The following is a 23,928-nucleotide window of genomic DNA, read 5'->3' as shown; positions in this document are numbered from 1 at the left end:
ACTTAAAGATTGTATTTGTATTTAGGGTTTCTTCCTGGAGGCTGAAACCTTGACAGTCAAACGTGCCAATGAAATAAACAATGATATAGTGACATCACAATACCCTCCCCTAACCCCTCCCCCTTTATCATACAACAACAGCTGTGGGTGTGGCTTCAGCTCAGGTGGAATACCACCCATCACCACCCACCAGGCAAACCAGGCATACTTAACTCCACTAAAGTTGGTATTTTGGTTACCTGTCTAAATCCCTTAAACACCTCCGTTACCCGTTATATTATGCATAGGTGTGGTTTAGGTGTTGCAATAATTAAACCAAATTTAACCAATCACCAGTCCACGTGCCATTGCCTTTAATAGATCCCTTATCCGTTGCCCGTTAGTGCTATATTGCTTCATAGCCGTTGCCCTGAAGTCCCCATCGTGCCTTTTTTTTTTCTCCACACGCACAGAGCCAAGAACACTCGTCTTTTCATTGAGTCACAACTCGCTCAAATCTTGCTAATTTTTTTAAAGTTCTATGTAAACTACGAAATGAGGGCTTTCATTTGGTATATAGATCGTGCGTGTAGGCCCTCTCTACGGAACGGTATGAAGCGAAAAGGAAAGTTTGGTCAATAAACCGCATTTGCTGCTATGGGGTGATCATGAACTGAAAGAGCAAATGGAAATGGAATCGCGCACAAATAACTTCTTTGACTATACAATTATATAAACACAATGGACACAAGGAAGTGGCAGGCACTCGACTTCTGCTGATTATGGGAAAATTACAAAGAGATAGGAGAATAAGGAGAGATGAGGCAGCCTACTCTGTGCCTGCAGACATCTCCATTGAGGCGTGCGCGGCGTGCCGCTCTACCAAACTAATTTAGCACGGCTTACGGGGGCTTTTAAACTCCACTATCGACTTCCCAAATGTATGTGACCAAAATAGCAATTTAGGGGAAAGCGTGCCAACACGCCCATGACCACTCCTCTAGGCGCAAATACCGGTGTCGGCAAAAGAGATAGCAGGTGACGCGGGATGAAAATACCATTAAGGGACAGAGAAAGCTCCTATATTCGTAATTTTCGGGCAGCGGCTGAATTGCGGGCCGCGCTGCGGGTAAAGTCTGAGACAAAAATGGAGCCCAGAATCTCTAAATACAAGGCCACTGAGCTGGTCGCTCACATGCAGGAGAATCATGTAAACAAATTAATACATATTTCATAGTTAATTTTCTAGTTGTAAAACTTAAATACTTACAGTAACTACCTAGTCCAGGGTTCCTCAATTAATTTTCCTCAAGGGCCATATTTTGACTAGCGTACCAGGCTGGGGGCCGAGTCTGCACGCGCGAGGTCGAGGTCTTGCCCTGAAAATGAATTTTCAGGGCAAGACCTCGACCTTTGAAAAGGATGCCCAGTTTGACATGCATAGGCTACTGACCAGAGGTGATACTCGGCGGCAGCTAGCCTGGAGCTGCGGCGAGGAGTGGTGCTGTCGAAGCACAGATGAGTGACAGGAAGGAGAGGACGCCTTTTTAAAGGGGCGCAGATAAGGTAACGTTGATCTGATTGGAGCTGTTGAGTGACGCTAGTTCCATCTCTCAGTTGAAATGACGTATAAAACTAACACTAAGAAACAAATGCAGATGTTTAACAATAATTTAACTCTTGAGAGCGTAAAATGAATTAAATTTCACACTCTCAATTGTTAAAGATCTATAAGGGTCCATTTGGTTACCAACTCTCCATCATTTAGCTGGGGACCACCTGGAACCCCCTCAAGGACCACTGTTGGTCCCCGGACCACTGGTTGAAAACCACTGCCCTAAAGCATCAAGGCTATGTTACAGTATAGCACATGTCAACCATTAATAGTTGGATGAAACTGGCAGTGATTTTAACCAGACAAAGACAAGTCTCTGCAGGACATACTGGGAAAATGCATCAGTGAATATCAAAGAATGAAATGTATCCATGAGGCAGACTCAAAGTGCGATCGCTGTGCCCCAGACAAGCAGACACAAGCACACCTCAATGTAAGCACACCTATATGTATTGGTCTTGTCCCCAGTTACAACCCTGTCCACTGCTATAGCTACAGTATGGTACACCATAAAAGCCTTTACACTTACAGTACACAAGTCAGCAGTTAGAGATTATTGCTTTTGCAACACTCTTAGCTAGAAGAGGAATATTACTATCTCGGAAATCTCCAAAAACATCCTCTCATTCAATCTGGCTTAATGATGTGACGTACATCTTAAGCTTAGAAAAAAATAGAATTATCTGTCAGAGGAACCACCAAAGGATTCTCTAAGGCATGGAGACCTTTTATAGAATACTTTAATGCCTGTACGTTGCTGTGTTCTTTTTTTCCCTTTCTTTTTTTTAATGTTTTGTGATGTACGAAGAAGAAAAAATAAAAAGCTATATATATTGTGGGATAAAATTGGGCTATTTATTGTCTCCACCAGGCCGAAGGCATGTGGGGAGAGTATGTTTTGCACTCCGTCCGTCCGTTTGTGTGTCCGTCCGTGTGTCCGTGAACAGCTAATCTCGGCCACCGTTAACCCGGTCGATGCCATATTTTGCACACACACTCCCTGGATGCCAACGATGAACCTCTGCCCCAAACTTTCCAGAACGGCCTGTTATAGCGCCACCAGGAGGCCGCTTTGTGCAAAACAAGTTTTTGCACAGTACACCTACAGATTTTGTCCAAACATCACGCAAATTGGTACACACACTCCCTGGATGCCAACGATGAACCTCTGCCCCAAACTTTCCAGAACGGCCTGTTATAGCGCCACCAGGAGGCCGCTTTGTGCAAAACAAGTTTTTGCACAGTACACCTACAGATTTTGTCCAAACATCACGCAAATTGGTACACAGTCTCTCTAGAGCCAACCAAACCGGTCTTTCAGATTTCTCAGACTCCATCCTGATTGGTTAAGATTGGCTTCCAAAGTTCACAGGGGTGCTCAGTTTCAAACAAAATGCTGCAAATCATGAACACATCGCGTGATTTCCGTCAAATTGTGCACCCACATTCCCACTAGGCCCAGGACAAAATGCCACATGAACAATTTCAACTCAGCCTCAGCTATAACTGGCCGAAAAGTGTTTTTACCTCTAACTGCACGGATCTGTGGATAACCTGGTGGAGGGAGACCTGTGCCCAGAAGGGCACTTTTTCTAGTTTGCTATCTTTCTCCATCTCTTTCCACTACACTAGGAGAGCAAAAATGCGTTTAAATAATCCATGAGAATAAAATAAGAAAAAAAACGACAATAGACATGAACAAACATGAAGGGACATGCAGTTAACCTCATAGAACCCATGAGGATACACAGACGTTAATTAGACCTCACCACTGCAATCTCTCATCCCATCATCTTTCTGATCCCCTGCAGGCATGCGTGTGTATAGTATCGGCACAGGGTATTAGGAACCGCATGCCAGGGAGAAACATCTGCTGTTGTGGGAGGAGTGGGAGGACGATGCCTTGGAACTTATATGCTGTAGCTGTCAAGTCGAGATACTGTATACGAATGCATTCATTCGCTTCATGTTATTTATAGCCGGGATGAGAGAGAGAGAGAGAGAGAGAGAGAGAGAGAGAGAGAGAGAGAGAGAGAGAGAGAAAGATCTGTTATTCCATATCTCAGATCCCCCACATCCGCAGTGATGACAGGAAGCAGCCAAGCAGCCCATGCAGTCCTTCTGAGAGTAAATCGCTGCCCTGGCAGTGTTGGTTGTGCTCAGTGTTAGAGCCCCCCAAGGGCAGGATGGGGTTGGGGGTCTTTGACGGAGGGAAAGCAGTAGGGGTGTAACGATATAGTAACTGCATCGAAATATTGATTTTAAAATATCGAAGAATATCGTAGCAAATATCGTATATCGTTTGACTCTGTACTCCACATTTGACCCATCTCTTGGAGCGGTGAGCTGCAGCCCCGCCGTGCTCAGGAATAATTTGATTAGTTGATTTGAACCCCCAATCCAACCCTTTGATGCTGAGTGCCAAGCAGGGAGGCATTGGGTCCCATTTTTACAGTTTCAGGGCGGACACTCTAACCACAAGGCCACTATGCCGATGCCACTCAACTGTTTCAATCCTTCCCCCCTCTGCTACCCAGGTGGAAGAGCGCATCACTGCATGCCTGGCTGACATCTCACAGTGGATGTCTTCTAACCACCTCAAGCTGAACCCAGACAAGACTGATATATTAACACTTATATGTTATATATATATAACACTTCACACGGGTGTGATTCTTGTAATTATGGAGCATCAACACCTTGCCGGTGGTAAATTTGGTACGGTATATAGTCTTAGACAATATGTGTTGTCTCGACCGGATGTTGATCCCTCACTGGACGATGAGAAGCACAGGCCGGCGCCATTAGGGCGACCGCTATGCTCCGAGCAATAAGCCTTGTTTTGTTGAGAAATGCCGCCTGGGACGGGGATTTGGAGATAGAAGCGACTGAAAGCGTGGGTGTGCACGCGTGCACGCACACGCAGACCAGGATGTGTTAAAAAGGGCCCAGGACGCACGTGTTCCAGGGGCTTGAAATCCAATGGTTAGGCCCACGAGGGGATCAGGTAAAACTCAGAATCTGAATCAGAAGCTTATTATGGTCTGAAATACAGTATAGTCCGGCAGTCGAGGTGGACGGGTGGGAAATTTGGTATATAGTCTTTTTTATTGGCCTAAAATATTGTCTATATATTAGGGCTGTCAAATGATTAAAAATTCGAATCAGATTAATCACAGCTTCAAAATTAATTTAATCATGATTAATCACCATTCGAACTATGTCCAAAATATGCCATGTTTTCCTGTATATTGTTGTGGAAATGGAAAGATAAATGACAGAAAGCCGATATACATTTGTTAACATACCTATCTAGTATTCTGTTTATTTAACAAATCAACAAATAACAATGTTATTCTTCTTATTAACACAGAGAGGAACAGAATTTGAACTGTTTGCATGGGGGTTTGTAACAGTACTCAATCAACTGTCTCTGAATCTAGCCTACACTAGGCACTGTAGTTCATCCATATAACATTTTCAGTTTAACTTAAATAACTATATGCTCTCAGGCAGACAAAAAAAGAGGAGCTCCGTTACTTTGACGCATGAGCATCAATATAAATAAGAAATAAGATTAAGGCAAACATTGGAACATTCTTTCTGTAACAGTACAGTATTTTAACTTTTTTTTTTATCAAACCAAAAGAACATGGCCATCACAACATGGCCTACACATGCATGTGGCCCTCTTATCTACTCATGCTTCAGCCAGTTGCTCAGGCACACCAACTTGTCCACATTTTCTGAGAGTAAGGCTGCCCTTTTCTTGTTCACAATGTGACCTGCAACCGAGAAGAGCCTCTCACATGGGACTGAGGTTGCAGGAGTGGCTAGATATTTGCGGGCCAGCGGGGCCAGCTTGGCATGAGCTCCTGCATGAGATGCCCACCACTGCAAGGGGCATTTCTCCGTGCTAATGGGGGGCTCTGCACTGTACCTGTGCATGTCTCTGTCAGGCTGCATCCCTTCGTCTGAATCAGAATCTGAGTCCATCTCCAGAAGAAGGCTAATTTTCTTCTTGGGTGGCCCATCTTCATCAGTGTGTGGAGATGCTCTGGGTGGTTCTTCACGCAGCATGCCTCCAAGTGTGGTCCACACCGCTTCTCTCTCCGTATTGGGCACACTCTTTAAGCCTTTAAAACGTGGATCCAGTGCTGTTGGAATCTTGAGCCATTCATTGTTCATGTTTCTTTGGCGGGAGGATAGGTCTTCCTTGATCTTCTCTTTAAATTTCACCATATATGCAGGGTCCTCATCAGAGACTTCCATCTTGCGATGCAAGTGGCAGAGTGCTGGTAGTACCACAGAGCAGGAAACGTAGGTCTCCCCACCCAGAAGCTCAGTGACATACCTGCAGAACACACACACGCACACGCACACGCACGCACGCACACACACACACACACACACACACACACACACACACACACACACACACACACACACACACACACACACACACACACACACACACACACACACACACACAGAGGGAGAGAGGAAAGGAAAGACACGTTAATTACTTGAACACAAGTTGTTGCATTTAATAGTTTGTTTGTTTGTCATGTTTATTTCGAATATGCCAATAAAACAGAAACAATTCCTTGCATTTCACAAGGAAAAACAATTAAAATAAATAGTTAAAAAATAGCAAGAAGAAATAAAAGGAAAATTAAAAAAAGAAAGAAATCTAAGCATATCCGAAAAGTAGATTAACGTTTAATATTCATTTGATAAAATTAATTTCAGACTACAATGAAAGGTCACATTATGATGAGTGAAGACAGGCTTACCGGCAGGGCTCCAGAAGGGTCTCCAGTTTCTTGAATTTGTCCCATTCTGCGTCCGTCAGCATAGCGAGTTTATGGTTCTGTTGATCCAGGGTTGCGATTACAGGTGCTTTGTTGCGGACGAGTCGCTTGACCATTTCCAACGTGGAATTCCAACGCGTCGATACGTCCTGGACAAGGGCCTCCTCCTTCGATCCGAGTGACAGTTGCTCTTCAGTTAGCTCTGCTGCGTTTGCTGGGCTGTGCTTGAAGTGGCCAACAATTTTGCGACACTTGGCTAACGTGCCGACAAATCCGCTGTCAGCGATGCTTCAGTGATTTGATGTGCAGTTACTCCCATTCCCATGCTTCAGTGATTTGATGTGCAGTTACTCCCATTCCCATGCTTCAGTGATTTGATGTGCAGTTACTCCCATTCCCATGCTTCAGTGATTTGATGTGCAGTTACTCCCAGGTAATTTGTATTACTCACTGACGTCCAGTGGTCTCCTGTCAGGGCGACAGATTCCGCTTGAGCTGTAGCCTCTTCTTTTTTCTTTTTTTCGGTTGCATACAGCTCGTGGACTCTAGTCATTATTGTGGCTCTTGCTGGTGGTGTGTAGGATGTGTCGAGGGTCGCAACTTTCAAAACATTAGCGAGGCCCTTGTCTTCAACAATGCTAATCGGTCTACAGTCCATTGCAACCCATTTTGCAATTGTGTTGGTTAATTTATCGGAGGTGGACTTGCTTAGTGCCCTGTGTTCATTCAGGTTGGTCTGACGCAAGCCATCCGAAGCTGCCCCAACAAATGCATGTTTAGCGTTGATATGGTACTTTAAGCTTGAACAGCTTCGGTGAAAAATCAACTGCTTAGAGCAATGCGTGCAAATGACTGCTTGCTTATTTATTGTTCCATCTTTGTTCTTTGCAAACACAAAACCATCCATAGGCCCAACCTTTTCTTCTTGCTCCATGTTGTTGTGTTTACTGTTTAGACCACCCGCCTTCCAATGCAGAACTAGAGCGACGCGGTGGGTTGAGTCATTGAATGGAATTATGGGATTTAAGCGGGTCAAGACTGCGCATGCGTTAATTGCGTTAAATATTTTAACGCAATTAATTAACGCAATTAATTAACGCCATTAACACGTTATTTTTGACAGCCTTACTATATATTCATGAATCCACTTGCTGACCGGCTGTCGGTATTGGGCAATTCTTTAGGGGTTTCTTGTGACCCTACCATTAACAGGCATGATTCATGAGTCTGAATCCATTCCAAGCATTAGTTTTGCACACACATACACTACGCTAAAAACAGCCATAGCCAGCTTGCCCAAAATGTGCTAACCTCATCACATTTGTGCTGACCTCATCACATTTGTCTTGACATCTATGTCCGTATGATGTGCGATTCAGCTAAATCAGCTCATAGAAAACCTCAGCATATCCTTTCACATTAAAACTTGTAAAATGCAGACAAGATTATTTTGTTCCCACCAGTTGTGGAAGCATCAGTGATGCTTGCGGAACTCAACTACGTCTCGTTCCTGACCGCATCACTGTCGTGGCAATAATCACGTTAAACCACACCCTCGTGTGATATTGCTTAATTCATGCATATGTCTGGATCTTTGTAGGCAATAGTCACTTGTTAATATGTACCTGTAGGCTAGTTATGATAATAAAATAATTTGTTCTAATAAATGTAACTTTTATTCAGTCAGAGAATCTTTTATAAACATCCCTCGTGCCGTTTAATCACATTCACAATCAAGCAATTGGTTTGGAACTGCATGTTGCTTATTATTGCTTATTGGGGGAGGGGAGAATGTCAATTACACTTTATGGAATGCACTCATTCTCGGCCTGGCTGGTAGACAGGATGAGTAGGCCATTAAATTACTCCTGTGGAGAATGCTCATGTGATTTGATCACCCCAACCATAGACTCCAAGTCTATGGCTGGGGTGAACTTGGGAGCTTCCCCAGTGTGCAGTTCTCAAGCTGCCAGGCAGAGAGGAGAATGGGAAAAAAGCAACAGCAATAGTTTGGGGGAGCAAGATGCAATATATGAATTTCAAATTGATTACTCCGACACCATTCCAGCTTGCACAGTTAACATTTTGCCAGGTTCGATGAACAAATTGATAGTTCTGCAGTGTTTGAATCTTCCAAATGTTTTGAGTACAAACAAAATAGTTTTCTGACAATGAGCCCTGACTGACAAAGCAGATTTTTACTTTGATATTTGTCAGTAATGTTTTTGCCGACATTATTCTGAAAATAAGTGGATATAAAAAATGATTCAATATATAATGGGGAATACACACATATATAAAATTGACGCGCCTGGTGTAGCGCCTCGGCCGTTAAGGGAAGGAGAGAGGATACTCACATGTTTAGAAAGATTGTCGCTCTTGGAGTCCAAATCATACCTGGGGAGACATAGTAGACAGACAAGGCACAGCATTGATTAGTGTGCTTAATGTTCCCTGTTTTTCTCCATGTGTGCATAGTCCTGCTACTGTATGGTCTGTTGTATTGTCTTGCATTATATCCTTACTGCATGTATTTGGGAAGATAAGCAATAATCAATAAGTAGACAATAAAGACAACCTGATGAAAAGCAAAGCAGCTATGAGTAAAACTAAGAGTAATTACGGTATTCACGGGGGGGGGGGGGGGGGTTCAAATTTCTTTGAGTTATTATTAATGCCAGAACTCATTAAACAATGGATTAACACTAATTATTCACTATACAATCTTGCCACACTAATTGAAAGCCATGCGCCCGTTTATACATTTTGCCTTTGTTCGCTTTCTCCTACCAAACCACTCCGTTTGCACACATCTCTCCTATCATGAGCTACTGTACTGTATATGAAAGTTTTTATACAAACAAATGCAGTTTATTATTTGTTTATTATAATCATTACTTTACTTTCTACTTTATTTTATGTCCCGTATCACTGATTACAAATTAAGCAAAAAGCTAACAACACATGTTTCACAGCCACTTACTACAGTAGCCCTGTACTATTGCATTTCTATGGGTTGTGGGACCATAACTTCCAAAACATTGCAAATTACATTTACTTCCAATTACTGTAGTGGCAGTAAAACAATGATAACATAGTTTGTTTGCAACTATGTATAATTTTACTATAAAGTACTGCAATGTATAGAAATAACTACATTTGACTTGCAGAGGAGGCTGACACTGAATTCTCCAACACATACAAATTACAATCATGAAACCTTTGACTAAGCATTGATTGGGGGTATGATGTGCGATTCAGCTCATACAAAACCTCAGCATATCCTTTCACATTAAAACTTGTAAAATGCAGACAAGATCATTTTGTTCCCACTAGTTGTGTGACTAACACCTTGTGGAAACTGTTAGACTGATGCTAGGATGATGAACAGCAAATCAAGCCTCTATGGAATTGGTCTGAAGAAGACGCGCTAACTCCTCAGCTGTGTTTTTTTTTCTGTGAATGTGTTACTGATTAGGGACAGGCTGCACTGTATGTCGTGTATGAGTGTGTTATTAGATAATAGTTAAAAAAATGACCAAAATCAAGTGATTGTTTGCAAGCATTATTGCAACTTTGAGGAAGTGTGTGTTTGAGTAGTATAACGGTGTGTGTTTTAATCACAAGTTACCATACTGTCTGTTACACTCCCTTACGGAGGGTTGAATCAGTAATTAAGCTATGAAACGGCAAAGTTTAGTTATATCCGTACAATGGTTTGTGTGTCCGTCAGAAAAAAAGCAGCGGATTCCACCCACACCCCTGGCTCACCACAGACCCCCTCACCCCCCAATTATTATTTTTACGGATTTGCATAAATCACATGTGCCATATTTGGAATAAAAACGGCGATTTTCGCTGGAAAGCTACACTTTTGAATGTCTGCACAGATCAAGGGTGCAACCATAGACTGTAAAAAATATGGACAAAGCGTTCCCCGGGTCTAACATGAACGTAAAATGAAGCCTGTAATGATATGCTAATTCCTGATGTAAGTCGCCATCTTTTGGTACCAGCTGGCCATTGGCTGGCTCCGTTTTGTACCAGCTGGTCATTGGCTGCCCAGACAACGAGGTGGGACTTCCCCCCTTCTTCTCCGTTGGTTTTTATTTTGACTCGAGTGGGAGGAGAAGACTCTTGAGTGGGAGGGGAATCCCGATCATAGACTGTAACGGTAGCCACGCCCCTCAGAACATACGCGACTTTATGGTCATTTTTTTAATTAATGGGACCATAATTTTCCAAAAAGAATATTATGACATTAGAAATGAGACTTTAAACTAGTGACTGGAAGAAGAAAGTATTCATGACCATGTTTATTAAGGTAATACAGTCTAGGTGAAGTTGGGCCAAAATACATGGGCCTCTATGGAGCTATGGGGCTTTTTGGGTCCAGTCCAGCGCCACAACAGGCCATTATATGAACTACCGATTTCAAATGAGGCTTCACGAAATATCTGGCTGACTGCCCCCCTGGGTGCAACGCTGATATGCTTCCGTGTGTGTGCAAGTGCGTCAATTTCGATGGTTCCGGCTTGTTAAGGGGCCGCGCTGACTAACTGCACGTGCCACGTGGCATGGAATACCAATAGCCACCACAAGATGGAGGCAGAAAAAGAGTTAAACACAACACACAACCACAACCACAGCGGGAAGAGTGTGAAGAAAATTGAGGTTCATTCAGGTTGATGAAAATTAACAAATCCATGAATAGTATACAGACTGAATACTATAGTATAATACAGTGGATTCCGAAAGGGCCTTTAAAGACTGAATTCGGTGAATATTATCCAATTATTCGTGGTTAGGAAGCCACTTTCACCCAGGGCTTTCCACTGGCTTCACTGAGCATTCAGAGTTATCATTTCAATATTCAGAGAGGCGACCTGGAAAGCTGCCAGTTATAGGGGATGAGATTTAAAGGGAATTCCAGGCATGAGCAGCTTCCAGGGAAGGCTTCTAATAGCCAGATGTGAGGACTAGAGTGGCTTCAGGGTGGGCTGCAGAGTGACTGCAGACCGACGAAGAGAGAAGAGGAGGCCACTTTATGGCTCAGTAGTTTGTCCAGGAGGTCTGTGGTGCTCCAGGGAGGTTGGTGCTCTCTGGTACTGTCTGTGGATTGCTCCGGGGAGTTGAAGAGCTGACTGGAAATGAGGGAGTTATGGAGAGAGCTGTGTCTGTCTGGGGAGTGTGTGTGTGTGTGTGTGTGTGTGTGTGTGTGTGTGTGTGTGTGTGTATGTGTGCGCGCTTGCGCGTGCACGTGCACGTGTGCACATGCGTGTTTTGACATCAAAGGGTCCACAACCCGAAATCCTAGATCCCTGCAGGCCAGAACACTGAGTTCTCTCTCTCTCTCTCTCTCTCTCTCTCTCTCTCTCTCTCTCTGGCAGGGACCATGTTCTTCTCCCAAATGGAGGTTTCTGCACTGATTTAACAGAGTCGTCTTTTTACATCATGAATTACACCATGACTGTGTTTACTAGGGACGCCACGATATGACCATTATAAGACGGCTCTGTCTATTATTTATCCATTATTCGACAGCCCCCCTGCCAATGAAAATGAAAATAAATAAATAAGTAAATATATATCATGTACATTTTTAACCCATTCTGACCTGAGATCAGATTCATACGAGGTTTCCACTGGACACACACTGGTCTGATTAAGTTAGTATTATATTCAATGTTATACGCACATGGTCACATATAACATTACACGTTGAGTGCTTTGATGGTTACAGTTTTATAACCAGGTTTTGTGGAGATCTTCAGTTACTTTGAGTGACAATATTTATGCCATTCAGGATGGAGAAAAAAAAATGTCCTTTTGGATTTGGGGAGTAGTTTCATCAGGGGCCACTGGGAAGTACTTTTTATGAACTGAAGATGTTCAGTTGGACACGCATGCGCGCGTGCACGCACACACACTTAACGAGCCATCATTAACTGTGTGTGTGGGCCTGGTGTGTGAGAGGGGCAGAGGAGCAGGCAACAGAGGCATGTATTAGCTTGGATATCCATTGTCTGCTGTTCTTATAGCTCCTCGAGCCCACCCTGTTTCTTCAGGAACAGTATGTTCTTACTTTCTGTTGCTGCCGTTACTCATGGCTGCCAGTTCCCACCTGATGTTGTGTGGGAGTCCAGACTGCTTCAGACTGTGCTGAATAACCGCTAGTTTGCACAACGTCTTAAGACTAGGATTTAAGTCCAAGACGTGCAGTTCATCAGATCTGTCCGATGATCCAAAGAGGATGATGCGATCTCCCACCATGCAACAGCACATCCTACATGTTGAACATGGGCCTTTACCTCTGGGCTCAACTTTCTTCCAGCGAGTCTCTGGACTGAATTTCCACAGATCGGTGAAAGTCAGATTGTAACCACCAAATATGTACAGCTCTCCATTGTAGGTGAAGGCTGAATGACCCCAGCGTTCTTCAGGAACAAGCTGTGCAGAAGGTGTTCTCGTCCAGAGGTTGGTCTCTGTGTCAAACACTCTGAGGATGTTGTTGCCGGAAGAGTCTCCTCCCCCAAATACAAACATCTTTGTCCCGATGATAGTGGCAGAGTGGAGTGATGAAGCAGGAGGTGGAGTTCCTCTGGTGTTGATCAAAGCCCAGACCATTGTGGTGGTGTCCAGCTTGTACATGTCATTATAGGATCCAGTCCCATAGCTGTATCCTCCATGGATAAACATGACCTTCCCCAAAACACAGGCTGAGTGGTTCCGCCTCGCCTCTGGAGCAGTTCCAGAAACCTTGGTCTTGAACCATCTTTGGGTGTCCACATCAAATGCATAAAGCATGTTGCAGTACTCCCATGTGTCATAACTAGAACCCCCCAGATATAGATGATATAATCTATCATCACAGCAGTGTGTCCCCAGCGATTGGATGGAACCTCAAGGTGACATTCTCCTCTTCCAGTAGTCTCTGGGGTCAACTCCGTCCAGCATAAAGCCACTGAGTTGAAGACGTGAACACCAATCTGATCCTTGCTGACGTCACGGCACCCTCCAAATGAGTAGACTCTCCCACGGCAACAGCAGCCTGTCTGTCTCCATTAGGTCCTCTGTTGGGATGCAGCTTCCAGCAGAACATTTCTCACAAACAGCTCCTCCGGGGATCAAAGACCATTTCCTCAAATCCTTCTCGGTGAATGAATGGCATCCTGTTGTGTTCACTGGCACTTATATTGGGTTCAGTGGTGGCAACGTCACAGACATCGTGGGCCAATCAAAGGAGCCGGCGGCTGTTGCAGTCCCTAATATGGAAAACTGTTCAGAGTGACGTCATCAGAAGGCCAAAAACCTCCTAACTCCACTTGGGCTGGATATGGCTAAAGTGGTGATAATATAATGACTCGTGCATGCATGCAAGTATCTGAGAAATATGTATTTGTGGTTTCTGCCCTACAACAGAGAAGTACAACATGTGGAGGCTAAGCTTTGAGCTTTCACAACGTCAGTAGGTAGGCTACTGCACGGCTGTTTGGAGCTGCCTTCTTGTATTTGCACATGTCTTCCAGGGACTAGTAGGGAACCACAGCACATGTCCAGCGACTAGTAGGAACAAGTGTTGTTTTTGGCAGCAAATTTCTATTTTAGTTTTAGTCATGGTCTCCTGAATAGTTTTCACTTAGTCTTAGTCACATTTTAGTCACCTGGAATGTAATAGTGCTAGTCTAGTTTTAGTCGACTAAATGTCATACGATTTTAGTCGACTAAATCTACAGGTGATTTAGTCGACTAAAATGTATTTTTGCGGGCCTTGTTGCCGTCATAATGACTTATTTTACACTTGCTGAAAACACGTCGCGCTGCGACGCGTTGTGAGCTTGTAGATCGGCTATTTTCAGCATGCAACCAAGTGTAAAATGACTTATACTGGATCTGTTGTCCACTAGTCCCTTCCTAACATTTTAGTCTAGTTTTTATTTGTCGACGAAATTGTCAGTATATTTAGTCTTAGTTTTAGTCGCCATAGCACAGTTTTAATTTAGTTTACATTTAGTTTTCTTCAGTGGAAAAAGGTAGTCGACGAAAAAATTTCGTCTTAGTTTTAGTCGACGAAAACAACACTAGTAGGAACCACAGCACATGCTACAAGAGGGCGAGTGAGAGAGGGAGGGGGAGATGGAGCGCTCTGCTGTTTAGACAGATATCTTGTGTTGCGTTTATATTGAACTAAATACCGTTGCGTCCTCACACTCTTTTTTTTGTTGGTTTTCTTTCCCCGCCACGGTCAGTCTATCTATACCATTACAGGGTTCTGATCGGTGCAAAGACTGGCCGTGCTCCGCCGGTTCCGATATGACCAAATAAGGGCATATGGGGCTGGTATGGGGACATCTCTAAGAATGACCTCACATTGTCTTCCTTTGTATTTGTGTGTGATGTTGATCAGGTTGAGCTGCAGGTCCTCTGGCAGTGACCGTGTTCTTCTCTCAAATGGAGCTTTCTGCACTGATTTAACAGAGTCCTCTTTTTACAGCATTAAATTACACTATTACTGTGTTTACCCGACACTCGTCATTCATATTTTTGAGGGGCGCTAGCCCCTCCCATGCACGGCTTTGTGTGTAGCTGTGTTTGTAGCACGGAATGTGATGATTCGATTGGCTATGTATGATATGATGATGAGCACGCCCCTCACTTCACGCTTCTGACGAAACCAGCTAATTCCGTCGGACCCTCAAACTGTCTGCTACAGCAGCTAAGTCCACCAGTGGTGGTGGAGTTGGCTGGTTCTGTCCTCTCCCCTGCGTGGCAGGAGAGGCATGCATTAGCTTGGATATCCATTGTCTGCTGTTCTTATAGCTCCTCGATCCCCTGACGGGGCGGCGGTGGCTCAGGGGTAGAGTGCCTGGATGGTAATCGTAAGGTTGCCAGTTCGAACCCGGGCTCCCCCAGAGTTACTGTCGAAGTGTCCTTGAGCAAGACACTGAACCCCTAATTGCTCCCGATGTGCTAGTTGGTGCCTTGCATGGTGTCCGCTGCCATCGGTGTATGAATGTGTGTGTGAATGGGTGAATGTAATGCACAATCTCTGTAAAGCGCCTTGGATAAAGGCGCTATATAAATGCACCATTTACCATTTACCATTTAGTATAAATGAATAGAGATGGCATCCGAGTTCTCCTTCCATCCACTTGCATTAAGTTGCTCAAAAGCGCATGAGGCGATTTCACTCCTCTTTCCGGGTAGGAACAGAGAGCATTCTGGGATGGATTGGCCCCAAACACATGAACGCGCTGCCGTTGAACGTGCACGAACGCGCACGAACGCGAACGAGCGTGCTGCCGTCGTGAACGTGCACAATGATAGTCAACGGACCAGCGCGTTCATGTGTTTGGGGCCAGCGCTGCAATACCTTCATTCGGCCACTATGTCCATTTCGCCTCAGGGTTTCCTCTGGGTGCCTTCTCTATTCATATATACTCTATGCTCGAGCCCACCATGTTTCTTCAGGAACAGTATGTTCTTACTTTCTGTTGTTGCCGTTAGTCATGGCTGCCAGTTCCCACCTGATGTTGTGTGTGAGTCCAGACTGCTTCAGACTGTGCTGAATAACCGCTAGTTTGCACAACGTCTTAAGACTAGGATTTAAGTCCAAGACGTGCAGTTCATCAGGTCTGTCCGATGATCCAAAGAGGATGATGCGATCTCCCACCATGCAACAGCACATCCTACATGTTGAACATGGGCCTTTACCTCTGGGCTCAACTTTCTTCCAGCGGGTCTCTGGACTAAATTTCCACAGATCGGTGACAGTCTGGTTCGAATTTTGACCACCAAATATGTACAGCTCTCCATTGTAGGTGAAGGCTGAATGACCCCAGCGTTCTTCAGGAACAAGCTGTGCAGAAGGTGTTCTCGTCCAGAGGTTGGTCTCTGTGTCAAACACTCTGAGGATGTTGTTTCCGGAAGAGTCTCCTCCCCCAAATACAAACATCTTTGTCCCCATGATGGTGGCAGAGTGGAGTGATGAAGCAGGAGCTGGAGTTCCTCTGGTGTTAATTAAAGACCAGAACATTGTGTTTGTGTCCAGCTTGTAGATGTCATTAAAGTGTCTATTCAGCTGGTTGAATCCTCCATGGACGTACATGACCTTCCCCAAAACACAGGCTGAGTGGTCCCGCCTCGCCTCTGGAGCAGTTCCAGAAACCTTGGGTTTGAACCATCTGTGGGTGTCCACATCACATGCATAAAGCATGTTGTAGTACTCCCATGTGTCATAACTATAACCCCCCCAGATATAGATGATATAATCTATCATCACAGCAGTGTGTCCCCAGCGTTTGGATGGAACCTCAAGGTGACATTCTCCTCTTCCAGTAGTCTCTGGGGTCAACTCCGTCCAGCATAAAGCCACTGAGTTGAAGACGTGAACACCAATCTGATCCTTGCTGACGTCACGGCACCCTCCAAATGAGTAGACTTTGTCTCCCACGGCAACAGCAGCCTGTCTGTCTCCATTAGGTCCTCTGTCCAGACGCAGCTTCCAGTAGAACATTTCTCACAAACAGCTCCTCCGGGGATCAAAGACGATTTCCTCAAATCCTTCTCGTGAATGAATGGCATCCTGTTGTGTTCACTGGCACTTATATTGGGTTCAGATGTGGCAACGTCACAGACATCGTGGGCCAATCAGAGGAGCCGGCGGCTGTTGCAGTCCCTAATATGGAAAACTGTTCAGAGTGACGTCATCTCTCTTCTACTGTACGTCGTCCTCAGTACAAGCTTTGTTTTGGGCCAGGACCTCTTGTTGTCGGTGGCAGCTAGTGGCCAGCTAGTCTCTTTTCTGGTACACTTGGTATTTGGTAATGCCCCGTACAGACCAGGGGGGCAGTCAGACAGATATTTAACCAGGGGGCAGTCAGACAGATATTTTGTGAAGCCACTAAGGAAATCGTAGTTCGTAGCCTGTTGTGGCGCTGTCTTTGGACCCAGAAAAACCCATAGCCCCATAGAAGTCCATGTATTTGGGCCCAACTTCACCTAGACTGTATTACCTTAATAAACATGGTCATGAATACTTTCTGCTTCCAGTCACTAGTTTAAAGTCTCATTTCTAATGTCATAATATTCTTTTTGGAAAATTATGGTCCCATTTAATTAAAAAAATGACCATAAAGTCGCGTATGTTCTGAGGGGCGTGGCTACCGTTACAGTCTATGATCGGGATTCCCCTCCCACTCGAGTCAAAATAAAAACCAACGGAGAAGAAGGGGGGAAGTCCCGCCTCGTTGTCTGGGCCAGCCAATGGGCCAGCTGGGCCCAAACGGAGCCAGCCAATGGCCAGCTGGGCCAAAACGGATCTAGAAAGATGGCGACTTACAGTGCAGGAATAACAGGCTTCATTTTACGTCCATGTTAGACCCGGGGAACGCTTTGTCCATAATATTCTTTACAGTCTATGGTACAGACGCTTGTTGGTGATGTGCTCGTCCTGGTTGATGTTCAGTCATCTCGGTTCTCCATCTGGCCAGTTCGTTAATTGGTACTTTGCACTCCTGCATCGCTCTTGAGTACATCCACGTATGTTAGCGTGGGGCGTCCTCGTGATCGATGCCCGTGTGTTGGTTCACACAGCACCAGTTTGCTGGCTGGCAGTTCTTGATGCCTTTGGCAGTGTCCTGCTAGTCTCATTCTCCTGGCTGCTATTTTCTGGCTCACCCTTGGTAATCCCTCATACAGAGTCTTGTTAGTGACATGTACAGTCATGCTGATGTTAAGTACTGCACGCAGGATTCTGGTGTAGCACCCGTCAAGGGACTTCTGCAGGATAATGACGAGTAAAATGGTAAAATGTTTGAAAAAGAGGGTTTACAGACTATAGGACTTTGAGCAACTAGTCGACTATTCAACTAGTGGACTAGTAAATATAGTCTTTGACTAGTTGACAAGATTTGTTTTTTTTGCAACTGACACAGAAAAGAATTAGAAAGAATTTGTAGAATCGTCCCTCAGGTTAAAATGGGTTAGATAATAAATATACATGAAAATGCATGCATGTCATATTGATTGATTGATTGATTGATTGATTGAAATATTTATTAACAGTTTGTAGAATTTACAGTACATTTTAAGCACAAACTCAATAAAAAAGACTGTCAACTGTGAGTGGACGACCCAATTAAGCATTACACTTGTTTACAACAGGGTCCACATTGTTCAATTCATCAAAGTATCATGTCATATCACGTAGCGTTATCTGGAGTACTGTGATCTATAAACGCTGCCATGATGTCATCTCTGTAGAAGCTCTTCTGGTTCCCTAAAACCACATCCTGCTGGTTCCTGTTTAGTTGAAGGATTTAACGTATAGGCTGTATAATATACGGAATATACGGATGTCATTTGTAATACATTCTGTGTGCGTGCGTGTGTGCGTGCGTGTGTGCGTGCATGCATGCGTGCGTGTGTGCGTGCCTGCGTGTGTGCGTGCGTGTGTGTGTGCTCGTATTGCTATAAACTAGACCTGGTCGTGCCCGTCGGACACCGGCCCTACTTGAGAACGACGCAACTTTGGAACCTAATAATACCCAACTTAAAGCTGTGTGTGTGTGTGTGTCCGTGTCCAGTGTCTTCACAAGTATACTAACACAAAGCTGTGTGTGTGTGTGTGTGTGTGTGTGTGTGTGTGTGTGTGTGTGTGTGTGTGTGTGTGTGTGTGTGTGCGTGTGTGTGCATGTGTGCATGCGTGCGTGTGTGGAGACATGGTGGCAGCATGGACTGGTTTAGGGACATCAGCCCAGGAGATAGTAATAGGCGCTGATGCTCGCCCACTCACAATGAACTAGCAGGGGTTTTTTTGTACGGGTCCAAAATGACAGACCAGAACTAAAACAATAATTTCATCTTACTCAGTTTTTGAGATATCACGCAGGACACAGGTGTATGGCTCTTCAAATGGAATGTAAATCATTTACAAAGAAAAGCTTTTGTCTTGCATTTATGTGCACTTGATTTGAAAAGGGCCCATTTCTTTGTGCAGGTACAGTGTAATCTGTTCCCATAGGTTTAACCTAATCATCATCACGCAAGTTACAAAGCACTTCAAGTGTTTCTCATAATACAACATGAAACCGAATCATGCACACAGGTCTTGGGTATTATTTGGGGATTTCGATTCAGGTGGACCCGTGAAGCCAAACTGCAAACACAGCACACACTATCCCCATCCCAAAAGACAAATAATACTCTCTCTTTCTCTCTCTCTCTCTCCCCATTCCTTTCTCTCACCCCCCCCGGCCACGAAAAACAATCCTTGGGCTAAAAATGGCCATATCCGCTATCACAAATGTGATGAGGTCAGCACATTTGGGCATATTTGGGCAAGTGGCTATGGCCAAACTAGGCCATCTAGGCCAACTAGGCCATCTGGGGTCTATGGCCAAACTAGGGATCAAACTAGGGGGTTTTCATGATTCTGAATCCATTCCAAGCATTAGTTTTGCACAAAAACCCTCCTTGGGCTTTAAAAGGCCATAGCCGTCATCACAAATGTGATGACATTTTGGCACATTTGGGCAAGTGGCTATGGCCGAATTTAACCCAAGGAGTGGAATGGGTTCAGGATCACAAAAAAATAAAACACAAACAGCAAGCCATCTCTCCTTGACCTAATGTCTGCCCCCCTCCCTCCCCCTGGGTCGAGCAGTGTCCCTGCTGACACTGACAGGCTAACCGCTAAAACAAACCTAATCCATATTTCAGGAGTTTATTCATGTGCTCGGCTCAGTGGAGATTATTTAGGCCTCACTCACACCTAAAAACATTTGTCTTGTCCGTGTCTTCTGTCTTGTCCGTGTTTAATGGCCGCCCCAATGCATTTTCAATGGAAGTCACATGGTTTGACCAAACATTTTTGTTTGATGCGGGGGAGGGGGGCACAACATGTGAGCCGGCGCATGCGTGAGCGTTCGGCAGCGTTTGACAGCAGCTCCTCTTAAACCAGTCACCTTTTAATCATTTAATCATCACACCTCAGTTTTTTTATCTATGTATCTTAATGATCTCAGCTATCAGATGCATAGATCAGGAGATCAGTTATTGTTTTATGCTGCTGACGGTCTCGGTCTGGAAAGGTGCTACTGAAAATTGCTACGGAAGGCGAGCCTTCCCACGTCCGAAACGGTCGTGAAAATACAGAGTTACCATGTTGCAGCTTCCCGTGCTCGGACAGACACAGGGACACAGGGACACGGACACAGGGACACATACATACATACATACATACATACGTATATATATATTATTATGCAGTGTGTGTGTGTGTGTGTGTGTGTGTGTGTGTGTGTGTGTGTGTGTACTTTTACTTTTTGCTGGTGTTTTTCATTTTCTTGAAGACTGAATTTTTCCACAAACCATCATAACAGAAAAGAGTGGACAGTGTTTTGTAAGTAGACATAAAAATGGCAAATGTAACAGAATGTTACATGACATTACAGCTGGCTGCTCCCTCGACCCTGCTTGTCAACAGGAGCCAGTCGTCTGTGTAATTGGCGATGAAAATCCCTCGCTGAGCCAGCCTCGGTGGACTTTACAAACACCCGAGGACTGAGTCAGGTAGAACGTACTTGTATTCTCTTCCCCGAAACCAGAAATAAACTCCTGGATACACCATCTCAAGCAGGGTGGCACATGTTTTACCTTCACACTCGCAGACTCTCATGTAGGCCCAAAATGGGACCTAATTTCTTCGGTACTTGAGTACTAGAAACCCACTTGGGTTTGATGAGAGGCGGGATTGATGACATTGCTACATTGCTTTTGGAAAGAACTTGGGCCTCATGGCCCTTCCCTATCCTTCACAGGTGTTACCGATGTTAGGCTCTGTTCAATTCAGGTCCAGTGGGTCTCAAAGTGTCCTTGAGTGGGTTCCAAATGGCCCCATACGGGTGTGTAACTCTGAGAGTGTATACAAATAGCGGGTCCATTTGGTTTTATGTGTACACTCTCAAGAGTTATGGGGGTCCTTGAAATTAAAAGGTTTGAGAACCACTGCACACTAAATGGAACAGAGCCTTAATTAGTAACATGCACAAATTATTTTACAGGTGTCCACTTTTTTTTTTTTAATACAAAATAATATAGACTTTTTATGCACTTTAGTAGAAGGTTTGTCAAAGTGTCTAACACAAACACACACACGCACGCACACACACACGCACCCACACACAGCCAAAGTGAGACATACAGTATTTAGCTACAACATTTGAATTCAAAGGGAAATGTTGGCGGAATGCATGCTATAAAAACTAGTCTTTTATTTAGAAGGGAGAAGAATATACATCAACACAGGCCATGAATATTTCAGTCTCAACTCAACTTTGCACTGCAGATGGCAGCACTATCACCCACGCCTGACTGACACACACACACACACACACACACACACACACACACACACACACACACACACACACACACACACACACACACACACACACACACACACACACACACACAGTGTATAATGTGTAACCATTATACACAGATGTGTGAATAACTCATCTGCATCATTCTTGTTAGCAGACATGATTAAATGCAGGGTTATCTGTCACGCATCTCTATCTCGAAATGTGGTCTGCATGGTCACAACTGTCTGTGTAACAGCACAAACATTTCACCCTGTATTTACTACTGTAGATTATATAATACAACATTAAATCTTTAAATGAGGATTGAAAAGAAAATACTCATGTGGAGTCAATTTAGCTGTACTCAGCACCATGGACAGCTCACAGTCCATGTTGTTCAGAACCACAGCTCACCTTTCCACTGTACTAATGCTAATCTGTGTGTGTATTTATATTGTTTCAGTTGCGTTTTTTTTTACTGCATTCAAATTTTCACAGATGTAATCTATTGTATCTATTGCACTGGAGCTGTTGGACAAAACGCAATTTCCGTTGGGTTTAATAAAGTATCCATCCATCCATCCATCCATCCATCAGCACCATGGACAGCTCTCAGTTCATGTGGTTTAGAACCATTGACAGAGCTGACCTGTCCAGCCCTACCCAGCACCATAGACAGCTCCATATATATTGTATATGGCTGTACTGTACAGTGTGCAGTGAATGGGCATTGCTTTATTCACAGTAGTGGCATGTTGGATATCAGTGAAGTGTAGTGTAGAAGAGGCTGCTGCAGGCATGCAGCTGTTCTGTGTCTGTCACAGAACAGTCAAACAAACTCCGGTGGCCACAACACGTTTTATTATCTCCGGCAGTCATTTATGCTCATCTCCGACATTCACTACAGTCATCTCGGGAGAAACTAACGCGCTCCCTGAAACCTGCTAAGCACGGGGTCACAGACACACTTCCACGCGACAGAGCCATACGCAGATTACGAAAATGTTTATGAAAACAATGCAACTAGTGCAACGGGAAATATCTGTCTCTATTTTTTCAAAGATAGATAGAAATATACTGTGTAGCGAATATTAGAGTCTACACGCCCCCTACCCATAGGCTACATGCACCTAATTCCATTAAAATAGCAATATCTGTTGTTGTTTTTTTTCTTCCTTCAAAGATAGATGGAAATGTACTGTGTAGCTAATATTAGAGTCTATATCCACCCAATGTTACAGCACAACATGCACAAATGCACTCTGTGCATAATTACTAAATGGTGATGGTTTTCTAAACACGAGCGTCGTGTTATTTTCATTTCATTAATTTATATTCTTCTCTGTTGCCCGTGCATGTTCATTGACGTGTGCGGAGTCTGTGGTGTGTGTGTTCCCAGACATGGGCCCTGAGTGAACCTAACTAAGACTAAAATCATGATATTTCAAAAAAGGCCCAGCCGCCAAAACCACCAATTTTTCCTAAATACAATCCCACTGGAACAAACAAAAAAAACTATACCTACCTTGGCCTAAACATCAGCAGCACAGGGAACTACAACCAAGCTGTAAAGGCAATGTAATGGCATTCTATGCCATCAAAAGAAACATCAAAATAGACATCCCAATTAAAACCTGGGTTAAAATACTGGACTCTGTGATAGAACCAATTTCCCTCTATGGTTGCGAGATCTGGGGACCATTAGCAAACCATGACCTTGAAAAATGGGATAAACACCAAACCGAGACCCTACACACAGAACTCTGCAAATCCATCCTCCGTACCCAGCGAAAAACACCAAATAATGCATGCAGGGCAGAATTAGGACGATACCCACTCATAATCAAAATAAAAAAGAGAGCACTTAAGTTCTACAACCACCTAAAAGAAAGTGACCTAGATGCACTCGATAACAAGGCACTCACACACAGTGAAACTCTAGAGAGATGCCCCCTCAGCACTCCGGGCAAAAACACAAAGGCAGACCTGTATCCCGAGAGAAGACAGACTATGCACCCACTGCACACAAAATGAAGTGGAAACCGAGCTACACTTCCTAACCATCTGCCCATTGTACCAAGACATCAGAGACACATACTTCCCACAGATTACAACCACACATGGAGGTTTGGAAAACATGACCAATGACAAA

At 44.2% G+C, this 23,928-nt stretch overlaps 1 protein-coding gene across 1 annotated transcript in view; it reads right to left on the bottom strand.

Moving 5' to 3' along the window:
* Positions 1-23,928, bottom strand: part of LOC310857041 (copine-8-like) — a gene marked incomplete at both ends in the record, with an annotated part of 115,656 nt that overhangs the window by 51,377 nt on the left and 40,351 nt on the right. Inside the window, one exon of the mRNA XM_083762637.1 lies at positions 8,766-8,805. Coding sequence (XP_083618763.1) covers positions 8,766-8,805 — 40 coding nt within the window. The remainder of the gene's footprint in view (positions 1-8,765; positions 8,806-23,928) is intronic.

Source organism: Protomyctophum parallelum (genome assembly GCF_964188405.1).
Source record: "Protomyctophum parallelum genome assembly, chromosome: 4".
In the NCBI taxonomy this organism is placed as follows: domain Eukaryota; kingdom Metazoa; phylum Chordata; class Actinopteri; order Myctophiformes; family Myctophidae; genus Protomyctophum; species Protomyctophum parallelum.
The sequence above is the reverse complement of the archived record's forward strand: the minus strand, read 5'-3'. Positions and strand labels throughout refer to the sequence as shown.